General features: G+C 35.0%; 1 protein-coding gene across 3 annotated transcripts in view; it reads right to left on the reverse strand.

Moving 5' to 3' along the window:
* Nucleotides 1–14,378, reverse strand: part of rims1a (regulating synaptic membrane exocytosis 1a) — a 114,484-nt gene that overhangs the window by 38,414 nt on the left and 61,692 nt on the right. Inside the window, exons 1-9 of one of the 3 annotated variants that reach the window (XM_088933835.1) lie at nt 11,211–11,247; nt 9,573–9,683; nt 8,323–8,422; nt 7,769–7,892; nt 5,114–5,160; nt 4,324–4,436; nt 3,259–3,389; nt 2,232–2,403; nt 1,828–1,981 (exon numbers count right to left, since the gene is read on the reverse strand). In XM_088933835.1, coding sequence (XP_088789961.1) covers nt 1,828–1,981; nt 2,232–2,403; nt 3,259–3,389; nt 4,324–4,436; nt 5,114–5,160; nt 7,769–7,892; nt 8,323–8,422; nt 9,573–9,608 — 877 coding nt within the window. In that variant the 5' untranslated portion in view covers nt 9,609–9,683; nt 11,211–11,247. Of the gene's footprint in view, nt 1–1,827; nt 1,982–2,231; nt 2,404–3,258; nt 3,390–4,323; nt 4,437–5,113; nt 5,161–7,768; nt 7,893–8,322; nt 8,423–9,572; nt 9,684–11,183; nt 11,252–14,378 lie in introns of those variants that run through there. The other 2 variants (XM_088933834.1, XM_088933837.1) reach the window with 2 other exon arrangements.

A 14,378-nucleotide genomic window follows, 5' to 3' on the forward strand; every position in this document is an offset into this window, starting at 1 on the left:
GAAACAGATCAGTTATTTGTTATGAAAGTGACATCCTTCTAGACATCATGCAAGAGTACATTTTCTGGTTCGCTTAACAGGGCTTAAGCAGGAAGGCAGAGGGGTGCTGAGGAGAATGGTGTCAATACTGCATGAATATTCAATTGATTTCAGATTACAAATACATACGCGATTGAAAATCACAATTTTATTTAATTTACTTTTTTAACTTACAGTAATTAGTACTGTGAATCTGAATTGTGCCTTGAAAAGCAAAGGACTCTTGAAAATCCTTTGAGTGTTGTTCTCATTGTTCACAAGTTCAGTGATTACCTCCGGTATGTAGTGCTTTGGTACACTACTGTATTTACATGGGCAGCAGCAAACCTTTGCTCCAGAAAGAAAATCATTTAAAGGGCGAATACTCATGGTAAAAGAAACAGCATCTTCACCACCCTCATATTTACATGTTATTTACTCTCACTCTGGGAATAACATTTGCAATGTCCATTGAGATTTCTGTCTGGCGTTTACTCCATTTTACTTCTGACCTCCTGCATGAGTCCTATAAAGCACTGTGTAAAATAACTGAATCATGCTCTACCACCCCACCCACCTGTTGAAACTACTCCAATACCATCATCAACATCATAATCTGAGATGTCACTATCAGTGATTCGTTGAGACCCTGTATAATGGTGGGACAAACACACAGCTGCAGATTTTGGAGATTCATCACATGTTAACACAGCACGACTTTCAAAGCGGTCCAGATTTCCAGGCTCTTACACAGCACGCCCATAAGGACAGTGTGCTGTTACTGTATGCAAAGTGTCTCTTGCATCAGAACCCATATACTGACATAGAATAATTTTAGAAACTGTGGTTCTGGAATTATTCAGATAGAAAGGCTCATCTCTTTTTCTCCATTTGCTGGATGTGTTAACACCTTCCATATTCAACCTGGACATACTGGCATGATAACGCAAAACAGACAGAGGAGTTTGGAGTACTTGTGCAGAAAACCTAGAGTAGTGACAGCTGTATGCTGTAAAATTGGAAAATGACTGAAGTACTGTATTGGGGGGGATGTCATGTATCATTTATTTTTAAAAATGTAAATAAATTTAAACATCCGTAACTGAATGTTCATTTTATAGCACAAAAGTCAAAACATGAAGCCATGTTCAACTTAAACATAAAAAATATCAACAAAATGTCAGTAATAATTTCAGACGACGAGGTATAATCCAATAACTAAAATTTTCCGTTTTATCACCTCTTTCCTATACACCCAAATATGTCTAATGGAAATTTTTAAGCTTTCATTTTTAGTGCAGTTGCTGTACAGTAATTAAAATGCATATGTAGAGTATATTTAATGCACTTAAGTTCTTTATGATGTTGACAACAGTTGAAAAGGGATGGAGTGGAGCTTGATAAAGTTATTTCATATGTAATCTACACAAATATTCACTTCTGGGGCTTCTGGAGGGGGCAATGTCCTGTGCATTTGAGAATTAATGCAATGTGTTCACATATTTACCACACCTCTATGCATTAGCTATTGTCTGAAATACAAAACAGTTTTCTATGAGTCACTTTGAATTACCCATGCTCTAAATTCTGATAATCACCAAATAGCTTAAAATGTGCTTGTTCTTGTTGCTCTCGTGACTGAGAATGTGCAGTGCTAATTTCGCATGATCAAATGAAATGTAAGGGATTTTGAATCACGATAACCTACCTTGTGTTTCTTTTATTTTGCCTGCGGCTGCCTGTTGTAATTTAAAATCAACAAGATCCTTTAAAAATAAAAACAACCAGAAAAAACTGTCACAGGCTTACTTTGGAGTTTTTTGCATGGGCTTTCCCCGTGGATATGTCTCCGTGGCATGTAAGGTGATGGCTGTGGCAGAGGTAGTGAAGATACATCATGCGTCTGGAGTTTGTACCAGTGTGGCTCATCATCCAGCAGAGCTGTTTCCAGCTCTATTAGGATCTAAATATAAAGATGAAATAACACCTCTATTACTGGGGAAAGAAACTTTAATAGTGTTATATTACAGGGAAGCTTGCAGTAACAGTGTTTTTTTGGAAAATCCTTAGCACAGAACAAAACCTTTATTTAAAACCATGGTCACACAAATATTTTAGTCCTGTTCTCGTACGAAGATGAAATTGTTGGATGAAGATTTTGAGCAGAATAGAATCGCCACATCTGAAACATTGGTTTAATGTTTAAAACGTACCTCTCCCAGAAATTCACTTGCTTCCTCTTGTACTCTTGGTTGGTCCCATACGGTGATTTCCAGCATTCGCTCTCTGAAGTCCCGTCGATGTACATGGGAATACAGAAAGGTTTGGTTCCACTTCGGCTCCAGGCTCTTCTTGACTGTTTTAGTCCTCCGTTTACTCTTGTCACTGAATATTACAATAAAATTCACATTTAAAGGTTATCCCTCTTATTCTGTTTATGGCAGGGTGTACACTGCCATCTACTGTGGTTTAAAATAACTGATTACTGTATTGCTGTTGCATCTTGGAATGTGAAAAATTGGCTTTGTGTAATAGATGATCAGTAAAGTGTAATACAGTATACAGAAAAAATAAAAAGATTATGTTAGAGTAATTACCCACAACATTGATGAATGACATGCTAATCTTTACATATATTATTTTTTGTTTCATGATTTGTAATTATGATTTGTTGACCAAACTGAGTTGCTTTGCACTCAGTAATAAATGTTTCTGTTTGCTCTAAGTTCTTGTGAATCACTTCCTCATGAAGAACTGATGATAATACTCAGCCATTTTATCTGCACATGCTAGCGTTTGTTCTGACCTCTTAATAAATATAATTCTGGGTTTTATGTTTAACCTTTTTTTGTATTGCAAATTACATTAATTATTTGCTGAGGTGCAGTATCTTAAAAACAATACAGGTTTTAATACAAATTTAAATGCACAATCGTAAAACTTTTATGGATGAAGAAAGTGAATTGTCACAAACATCTGCAAAGAAAAAACTAAAAAAAACTATTTTAGCTCTGATTGAAATATTCACTTTTAGAAAATGGTTATATGTTGGGTATACATTATTTGCAATTCACCAAAATGAGACATTACTGGAAGGGGGTAAGTACTTTTGAAAGGCACTGTTAATCACCCTTTAATACATAATTGTAGCATTTGTGGAATACTTTGGACTGTTACTGGTTACTGTATCTCCTGTTGTTTTTCTTCAAAAAATTTTTACAGACAGGGAGTACTGCATACCCTCTGTCCGGAAGAAAATACATTTTGACGTATGGGTTCCTTGGTCGCCCATCACTTCTTGCTGGGAGGCCAGTTGCTTGAAGTACATTAACTATTAGCTGGTGTCCCACTTTATCATACCACAACTTTACCTGTAAAATATTGATTTGCAATTACTGTAATACTAAGAAGAAACAACACTAGCAGGCTAACAGGTCTAAAAAAACAGGACATACAAAACCTAGACGACATTCTCATCAACTATGCCAGCACCTGAGTAGACAAAGCTCCATGAAGCTGAACAGTACACACCACTCTCTTGATTTTCTGACCTGCATGTTAGTCAGCATTTTGGGTTCAGCCCAGATTACCTCTTAAAGTTACCACAAACTGAACCCAAAATGCTGGTGAGTTTCCTTGAGAAGAAGACAACCTCCAGAAACCAAGAAACAGAAACTCCACAAGTCAATTTATGCATGATGAATGATATTTTCACAATATTATTAATAAATGTCTAATCTACACACATATTGTTTAAGATGACTGAACTTTCTATCCTCATCGTTCTATTCGTGCTATAGTTTTACAGGGCAAGAACACAAAGCAGAACACCAGACACCAAGAGCACAAAGCTGAAGTTCTCCACTTGCTCATTAGTGGAGTGAGGGCTGGTTCTTCTACAACGCATGCTACTGATTTTACCCATAAGGCTGTTACAATATTCTGTTTCAAAGTTTATTTTATCTTCAAGAAGTATTTTAAGTAAAATCAACATTTGAAAATTTCTGAAGTCCCAGTGTGCATTGTATGAAGTTATATAAAAAACTAGAAATTTAAACAATTTGCTGTTGAAGAGAAGATCTACAGGCCAACATATATTAAATGTCTGTTGTGAGTTCACCACTCTGCTCATTTTTATGCTTGATGTTTTCTTTATTCCAAAGAAGTGCTGCACAGGTCTCAATCTTATTTTTATCCAGAGTCAGTCTGTTTACAAGTGGGGTTACATCGCAGGAGACACTGAGAGATGGCTAATGTACTGTCCATCTTAATAAATATATAGTACTTATAGCATTGCATACTTACAGAAAGCTGTCCTGGTAGAACCTGGGGAGCATCTCTGAGAGTACCTGGACTCGTTGGGGATATAACTGAAATTGAAGGTCTTTCCATTTTCTGGGACTCAAAAGAACTCGAGCCTGTATGTTCAAAGAACAAGGACATTTAATGTACACTGAGCATCAAAAATAGAACAATATATTTCTTATTTCTGCATTTATGTTTTTAGGAAAAAAAGTGTACAGAGCCAAAGACACTCCTATGCATCAGGCAGTCATGACATTCAATATAATGTTTATTCACATTTGGTTTTGTAAAAACATATGTGAATAAACAGTGATGAGTTTGTTTTTTATGCTCAGTATACTGTATCTGAATGCTTGAATGAGTGATGGTTAACCATTCATGTCCACTGACACTTCTATGATTTGGATTGACAAAACGAAATTATCCCAAAAATAATTCTGAGAGAAAAAAAAGAATCATAAGGGAGAATTTTTTACAACATGTACTGGTACCTAGAATTCAAATTGTAAGTGTGCAGTTGAAAATAATGTTCCTTAATAATTTTTGCTGCTTGATACATAAAAGTGTCATTGCTTTTGTATTTGTAATCCACAGACTTATGATCAATAAAGTAAAAGGACCAGGACATATTACTGTATTACTATTACTGTCGACTTGTTGTAAAGGCTAGAAATCTATATTTATTTAAATTGTACATAAACAATACAGACAGCATGCTCCTGTGACACAGACCCTAAAAATCACTTATAAAGTATGAGTGCAAAGCAAGGAAATATTTCACAAAACCTACTGGATTCTAGTGGAGGATGTGAAGTTTCTGGAATTCTTGGGATATCTCTAAAAATAAAAACAAGTAAATCATAATACCATCAAAATACGTATCCACAGTATTGATCATTAAAACTCAAGAGCTCAAGGCAGGACATTTTAAACATGTAAAGGTAAGCCTACTACTTTTTATAATGAATTACTCATTATTTTAAATAATGTATGGAATAAAATATTTGTATATTACGTTTAACAGGAACATCCACAAAAATGGAATTAAAACATCTATCATCACACTTGTAAACACTGAGATTATTTAATGCATTGATTTTCCAGATCAATGCATTATCACATGTAGCACTTTTCTCATTTTCTGGAAAAGACAAATTCTCGTGAAAGAAAACATAATGTAAAGCTTAAATATACTGGGAAGTGACTTATAACGTGACTCAGTCAAAAAGTCACATTTGGAGCCAAACACTTTCACAAACACTTTAGAAGAGTCACTGAACATCCAAGAATGGTCATTGAGGAAGAGCAGAGACTTGGATTTGCGTTTAGCAAACCAACATTTCTTACTGTGCACACAACATTGTGACAGGTGGGGTACAGTTTGAAGGAATCCACAGTAAAGTTAAGCAATAGGAACATATCAGCCTGTTTCAGAACAAAAGGGATAAAAACAGTTTACAGTGTATACAGTGTACATACAGTGCACAGTGTACAGTGGTTTAATTGTAATCAGACTGGAAAGGAAAAGGATAAGGTTCATGGAAGACCACAGATACTGTATATACAGTACTTTTTACTTACTGGTATGCTTTATACACCTTTCTCAAGAAGTTTTTGGAAAGAAATCGATGAATACATCTTATAACGAAAGAGGAAGACAAATCAGAGGTGAGAAAATGTTAAGAGATAAAATGAGTAACCGAAGCTTGGAAGAAAGCAAGGAAGAAAACACAAAAAACAGCAGGGACGCTGTGAAGTACAGAAAAACGGGGGGAAAGTGCATGGAACTCAACTTAAAGAAAAGGAAATGCACAAAAGACAGTTGAGAAACCCTTTATGAACCAATCAAGAGGCAAAAGGGTCTTTCACATATAGTAGCCTGGCATATTTTGTCATGAGAATACTTTGAATCAATTAGGATAAAAAAACAGGGGATATGCTTATATTACACCATACTATAGCAAGACCTACAGAGTACACACTGCCACATTCCCCAGAATGTTTTTTTTTCCAAGCACCAGTGTGAATTCATCGTCATACAGTATATATTCAAAAATGGACACAAGACATTCTTTATAATCCTCACTCTACTATTTTAAGAAACAAAATGCCCTTTTACTTCAAGGCTTTTCTTTTCTTTGAAATAAGGTTTATTTTAGGTTTTTTATTTTTTTAAAGCAGCTGCTGTTGGTAAATGAATACCACCATTTTTTTAATATATTTTTTTAAATTACAATAAATCTATCATCTCATGAAATATCACTCACTGTGTACTAAATTGTCTTGACCTAATTTCTTCTAAATTCACCACAGCAACATTTCTCTGTGGACAGCATAATTCATGCTTGCTTTTCCATCCAGTATAAATATTTTCAAATGCCATGCACACATTGCATGTTGAACAGACTTTAACATTTATACCAGATCTGTGAGAGATCAGAAGCAGTGCTTGGATGTTTAAAAGGCAATGCTAAGATGAAAGCCCCAGTTTTCCCCAGAAAGGCAGCATTTCTGTGGCTACTGCTACAGCTCTGCCATCTGTTAGTCGCATTCTCAAACTGCGCATTAACACAGATGATTAGCTTTTTTGGCAAACGCAAGCAACTTCATCACATCACTTCATGGTATTGTGAAGACCTGCATCATTGTCCCATCAGTGATGGCCAGTTGAAAAGTGTGATGAGATCAGTAATCAATAATAAACACTCGATTATTACTGCTGTAGTGTGCATTACTGAAGCAATAAAGTAGCGGCCATTTTATACAATTGTTGTGAGTTGGGAGTTGCACCTCTTTTGTTAGAAGCAAAAGCATTTTATCCTTCAAAAGGTAGTTCCCCAGTTTCACAGCATAGAACAACTGCTTTCAGTAACTGCTTAGATGAAGAGTTGGGTTGAGTTTTTTTGGTTGAGATTAGTTTTAGGGTAAGAGATGTGGGAGTTCAGATGAGGCAACTGACAAAATGGCTGTTGTTAAATATGCTAACACAGAAAGTTACAGAGATATTCATATGAAAATGCTAGAGCTGAAAAATGCACATTACAACCATAGCTTGAATACAGGCACAACTATCAACAGATAACTGTGCAGAAACAATGCCACTGGAACATGATTGACAGATTTAGCCACTTGGTTAAACGCTCTATTGATAAATGTCGAATTCAGGCACCATATCTTTAGAGCTTTATCTACCATTGTAGTGCCACTGCAGTAACTATGTTGTTACTTAGAAATCTCTCTAATCTTTTGAAAGTACAGCTTTTTGAGAATTTTTTTGTCCTTGACTTCAAATATGCAGTGTATGTATTATATGGAACCTGAGCTAGCAAAGAAGTTGGTGGTTGAGGATATCAAAAACTCAATATTCAACGATGAAATGAAAACAAGCAAGTAAAAACTGGTCCTACAGGTACTGCATAAGACAATGGAGTTATTTTAAACTTACCCAATTGGTCTTGAAACTACGATTTCAACTTGGAGTTCTGATTTGGATTCCAAAATGATATTGTAAACCTCCTTTTTTGTAGCTCCAGGTAATGGTTTTCCATTCCATTGCAACACCTCATCACCTTTCAACACAAAAGCCCATTTAAATGCTGTTTAGTTTTACAGAACTACAACATGGAATTGTTGTAGACAAGTGATGACAAAAAGACCGGTTAAAGGGGAACATTCAGTTAGCATTCATCTAATGTCATTTTTGACAAACTGAACGCCTAAAACATTATCACTGGTTTAAACATCTGTTGTCTCTGTGTAAATGCATAGCCATTACAGTAAGCTTATTCAAACTCATAAATTGAAAAGAGATCAGCAAACCGATACACTATCCTTAATTTTTTTTATCACCATCGCAAATACTTTTTAGTTATAAGTAAATATCACATTTAATTCAGAGTTTTAATTACATTCCTCTAAAGCATATATTTATACAAAATACAGCACATTTTTCTTGATACACAACAGAGTTTCAGTCTTATAATATTCTTAGTTGCACACCTGCTTTTAAATGTCCAACAGCATCAGCTAAGCTTCCTTTCTTTACTTTTGTGATGAAGGCACCAAGTCTTCCTGTTTCTGTAATCTTTCCTCCAACAACCTGGATTGATCAAATATTCTAGTCAGTACAGCAACAGAAAATAAAAAACAGGCCACCATCACGCAAGTTTATAAGATACCATCCTGCTGAACACTCTTATATACAGTACCATTATTTTTAAATCTACATGTCAGAGCCCTAGCAGAGACTAGTTTTTAACCACACTTCTGTGTCACAATGCAGTCCCTAATCCCACATTGTTTCTTGCACTGCGATCCCAATCTCACCCACAAAAAAACAAACTTAGAATTCACAATTGCAGGATCTAACAAGAGTGTGAGTTTCCTCCATGCTTAGAAAAAATGTTAATATGTGATTATATTATATAATCTGAATTCATGGCGATCTTGCCACTTTAAGAATAAAACAAATCTTGTTTAAATCAGGTAAGAAATTCATATAATAGAACTTATTAATATATTACCCTTGCTTAAATTTAATGCTATATTTGTTTTTGCCCATCCAATCCTGCCCACAACAAATTTCCATTTTTCCAGCTCCATCTGATCCTAATCCTGCTACAGTTTTGCTATACACTTCATGCAAATACCTGTAATTCAAAATGTGGGAAACTGCAGATTTAGTTGCATACAGTTTAATGCTACTTACTGTATAACATGTTCTGTTGTAACATAGTTTGCTTTACAGAACTTTGAAATTATGTTTGCTTTAAGGAAACACTATATTATTAATTTATTTATCTGATGCTTTTATCCAAAACAAACTTGAACCCAAAACCTTCCAGTTATGATTAAACAGCCCTAGCTGCTGCATCATACTCTAGAAATTGATCATTTAATTGATCTCATATCAAGCTTTTTTGGGTCTAGATACAGTTTGATTGTAAAACATGGAATAAATAGCACTTTTTGCCTTGCTTTTGGCAGTGAATAACAGGAAATGTGAATCACTCATCCAGGTTTTACAGGTAAATACACCTACATCTAAACTGACTTTTATTGGAGGAGTAACTACATGAGTCAGACCAAGAAACTCATTGGCTTCTGTGTTAACAGTGTACATTCATTAGAAAAGCTTTTCCCACTAATTTGAAATCAATTACTCCAAATGAGGACTGAATGAGAACAGAATTCATTATTAGTGAACTAGTATCACTGCAATGAAACTAAAGAATAATTAGCATACTTACTTTTAACCCTAGTAATGAACCTGATTCTTTTGGCATAGTTGTTCTCTTGCTTAAAATAATGCGTCCAATTAAATGATCACCTTCTTTGGATGGCTGCCATGTAACAGGGTGCTGTAAATAAGAATGCATTGATTTAATCCTATTACAACAAGCAAGTTCCATCATACACTCAGGATATCAAGTTCACAAATATCCTTTCCTAGCTAAACAACGGCATTAATTATAGACCTGTGATTATCTTGACAAGTTTAATTTGCTCAGGTCTTTACTTTTACAGTGCTATTGTTTAATGTGCTGTATTCAGTCTGATTGTGAACACTACAGAAAATATAAAGTTTCAGTGTCCCTGAAGTTGTAAATGCCAGGAATCCATGCTTGATCAATTAGAAATTATTATCAGTTATTATTCTACAATACTTCATCTATCAGGAGATCTTTATATGGCACTTTCTAGTACCTATCATTTCTCATGTATTAATTAATTACTGACAACATAGTCTTGTGATGCAGCGCAATATGAGAATATAAGAGAGTAACAATTTAAAGTTATTTATCTATTGAAACTCTGAAACTTCAATTCTTTGTCAAACATTCCATAAAGTGCAGATCAAATCAAGGGCAGCTAATTTTCACATTACCACTATAAAAAGAATAACCACATTCTGTGTTAGAGATAATGTTACAATATGTGTCAAATAATGCAGGAAAAACAAAACCCTCTGAAACTGTCTCCCCCAGTGTGTCAATTTTAAAATATTCTATAGAACTTGTTTCCTGTTTATTCAGTGTAGCATTCCACAGTGGTCCTAGATGGTGAGTTCTAACAAATATGGTAAAACTATCCGGAAATTTGGTAACAATACAGAATGTAATGAAAGCAAATCTTAGGGTGAGGGTGTACAAAGATATACCAAGAGGATGGCAGATAGGATGATTCCTTAAAGACATGACTAAAACATACGATATGAGCTTAACTTTATACTGTCTGCAAATATATGCTTTTTATTCATACTGTATGTGTATATGTAACATATATACATCAAATTTCAATTCCTATCAATATGTAATCTTAAGGGCTAAACATCTGAATATATTGGAAAGAAAAACAGGAATACTATCAAGATGTTTTTTTTCCTCACATCCATGTAGAAGTGTGGTGGCTCTGTGGCTAAGGATCTGTGCCTGTGGCTGGCAGGTTGCTGGTTCGTATCCTGCGGCCGGCAGAGGAATCCTACTCTGTTGGGCCCCTGATCAAGGCCCTTAACCCCAACTGCCCCAGGGGTGCCATATAAAAGGCTGACCCTGTGCTCTGATCCCAAGCTTCTCTCCCTGTCTGTGTGTCTCATGGAGAGCAAGCTGGGGTATGTAAAAAAACAAATTCCTAATGCAAGAAATTGTATACAGTATGTCCAAGAAAGTGATCTTATCAATGTACGTTCATATGAAAAAGCAAATGCTCAAGAGAGGTTTTCCTTTTGTAACATCACGTTTTCTTGATCATTTTAACTGTTAAGGTTATGAGGCTATCAAAAAAAAATCAGCTCCCACAAACCTTTAAAATTCAATTTAAAACCTCCAGACTGTTTATTCATTAATAAGCAGGTGTCTTACCGAACTAATTGGGGAAGTCTCACTTACATGCCAGATGGCAGGATCCAGAGGAAAGCAATCCCAGTCACCTGCAAACAAATGTGAGAAACTAAGCAACAGTGTTGGAATGCATGCTCAAGACAAGGATTAGGGCAAGAGTACACAGTGCAGATTTTCTCCATTGCTTATTTATACAACAGAGACAGGTCTGGATTCAGTTTAAACAACATTGTTTATAGCAAAAGTGCAAGGTTTACTGAACATTTAAAAATAAGGTGACAGTGCATTACAAAGCGACATGCAGATCATGCTTACAGTTCTTTGAATTGGAAAGAAATGACTAATTTAATTTTCCTTCTTATGTTTGTTTAAAAAGTTTGTGGAAGCAAACTTTAATACAAAGGAAGCAATCAGAAATCTTACGCCCTTCCACAGACTTCCAATAGTGCAGGGAGCTCACATTAAAGAGAATGTGGGCTTTTGAAGATATTTGTAAGTACTGTACAGTATTTCAGACCTTTTATTATGCCATGCAAGCATATATATATTAATGTTTTGTGTCAGATGCATCCAATTTAAATTTATTGCCTGGGATACATTTCTAATGATGTACAGTATGTTAAAACAGACAAATGGCGAAAGTTGTCTTTCAACTGCAAGATGAGGTAACAAGGCAGTTTAGCCAGCAAGAGGAAGTGACTATTAAGATGTGGTTATTACAACAGTTGTTTATTACATGCTATAAATAGACCTGACAGAGAAAGAGGCAGAGAACTTTTTCACTCAACCTGCCGTATCTTGATCTCAGATGAAATAAAGACCTGATGATCACTTCACCTCTGTAGTCTGGACTGTTTCTTTCCCAGTCTCCTGAAGAGGGTTCACTTCACCTCTCTGCCTTCAGCTGTCTTGATCCCCAGCAAGGCAGACTGGCCCTCTCCTCAGTGCTACACTCAAAAGGTAAATAATGGGCCTTACCTTGCTGAGGATCCCACTACTAACACCAACTGAAGGCAGACTGTTACTTGTAACTTGTCTGTTACTTAAAGTTCATTATCTAATCAATATTGATCTGCTGTCTGATCATCTTATTTTCTCAAACGATGTATAGCTTGGTGATCAGACAATTTGTTCCTGTCAGCAGTTTACATTTTATTTTCATCAAATGTCAAAAAAACATTTTTATCAAAATTCATTGGATATAAACAATTTTAGTAGTTTATAGGTTAACAATGCTCTGGTTACAGTTACAAGATAACTACAAAAGACACAAATGATAAAAGCCAAGTTAATAATGCTGTGATTACAAATATGTTATACAAAAGACTAAATCCAATCTTTCAAAGCAAAACAAAATTAACTTATTGACAGTAGTCTAAACACATGTGTATTCACCTAGTTACTGGTATCTTTTCTGTCTACTTCTGTTTTAGAAAGAAGTTAAATAAAAAGATGGAATGGAATGTATTCTTAGGTCATGGCCAGTTTCTGACAACCTCCCATTGTAGTTCTACTGCCAAACATAGGCAGATGGAAAATGTCATTGCTAAATCCCTGCATACAAAGATTCAAACACCAGTACCACACACATCTGACTAAGCCCAGTATTAGGGATTAGAACCCAACTAATTAGCAATTTATTGATTATTTGCTCAGTGACATTACCACAATGTCAGTAACTTTGATATAAATTATTACTCTGACCCTTCCACTTTGACTCTCATTATTATACTACCACAGTAGCCACAGATTGAGAAGGGTGGTTTGTAACTTTCTTTTTTCAGTCCCGCCAATGCGGAATAAGATTACCCCCACAAAAATAAAAAAAGGAGAAGGAAAAGATGTCATGGAAAAATTATAAATTAAAAAGTCACTAAGGGTGTTTTATATAATGAAGTTTCATTGCTGACAGGCATCGACAGTATATGACATGGTTCCTGCTGCAGTTGCTGTTTTGAGATTCCACACTGATGCTATACTGTAATTTATGGATTCAAAGGACCAAAGTTCCCAAATGTGTAATAATTATTCCAAAAAACATCAAACACAGAAAATAGAACTAAGGGTTTTATAGTTTTATAGGAGTGCTTTGTATAAAATACGATAGGTGAATGTTAACCAATTTTTCTGCAAGTAAAATGACACACTTGAACCTAAATATTTGTACTCCAGTCACTGATGATGTACCCTGTAAACATTTTTAATAAAAGTTCCATTGGTGTTCATGATAAAAGAAAATCTAGTATGTATGATTTTTTGGACCTTGAATCTGCAGATGACTCCTTTTTAGTAAAGTTGCCATATCACTTTGGTCAAACATGTCCAGGAGTCAACCAGGAAAGAACAGTCCCACAAAGGATAAAATTTAATTACTGGATTGATCTGCAACATTCTTAGCAACACTAACATACTGGTACATAAACGTTACACAATACAGTAAAATCCCACCCACAGTAGTCTTGTGAAATAGTTTTCAAACAGAACTAAAAAAGGAAATGGATTTGAGCAGTATGTCAGACTGAAGGTTGACAGCACATTATGCAGTCTCTCCCTCTTTGTCTTTTCAATATTTTCAAGTGAACTGATAATCTGACTTTATGCATGATAGAATTTAAAAGACAAAGGAGTTTAAAAATCACAATTATTCTTAAAAGCTTTGAGGCTTACTTGCCACATATTACAAAATTCTAAAACCTAACCTTAAATGAACATACATAACATTTCTGAAGAAAATCCCTGCTTATACTGTAGTTCCAAAGAGCTATATTATAGATTTTCTAGCCTATTTGTGAAGTGTGCTGCTCCAAAAAAATAGTCTCCCTAAACAGAAATGTAATGACCGAATTTGTACTGATCACAAGAAAATTAACTCAATTAGGAATTTGAATTCAAATGCCTAATTCATTTGAATTTCATTAAAGCCTGCAGTCTGAAATCTACTGATTCTGTTTATTCCAGTTATAAGAATGTTAATCCCTGAACTTCAATGATTGTAATCACAGATGTAGCTAATAAAATGCCACAAGAAGGATAAAAGTATCAAAACACTTACTATGCTTCATAAACTCTCCCCTAAAGCAGAATCCATTTTGATTTTTAATCATGCATCTACAGTAGTAATGTAGTATTGAGGTAGGGTGATTCTTACAGCACACTAGCATACTGTACTTCAGTAACACAATATTATTATTGCATTATATCTGTAATATTATTGTA

Source organism: Atractosteus spatula, chromosome 15 (genome assembly GCF_055471065.1).
Source record: "Atractosteus spatula isolate fAtrSpa1 chromosome 15, fAtrSpa1.hap1, whole genome shotgun sequence".
NCBI lineage: Eukaryota > Metazoa > Chordata > Actinopteri > Semionotiformes > Lepisosteidae > Atractosteus > Atractosteus spatula.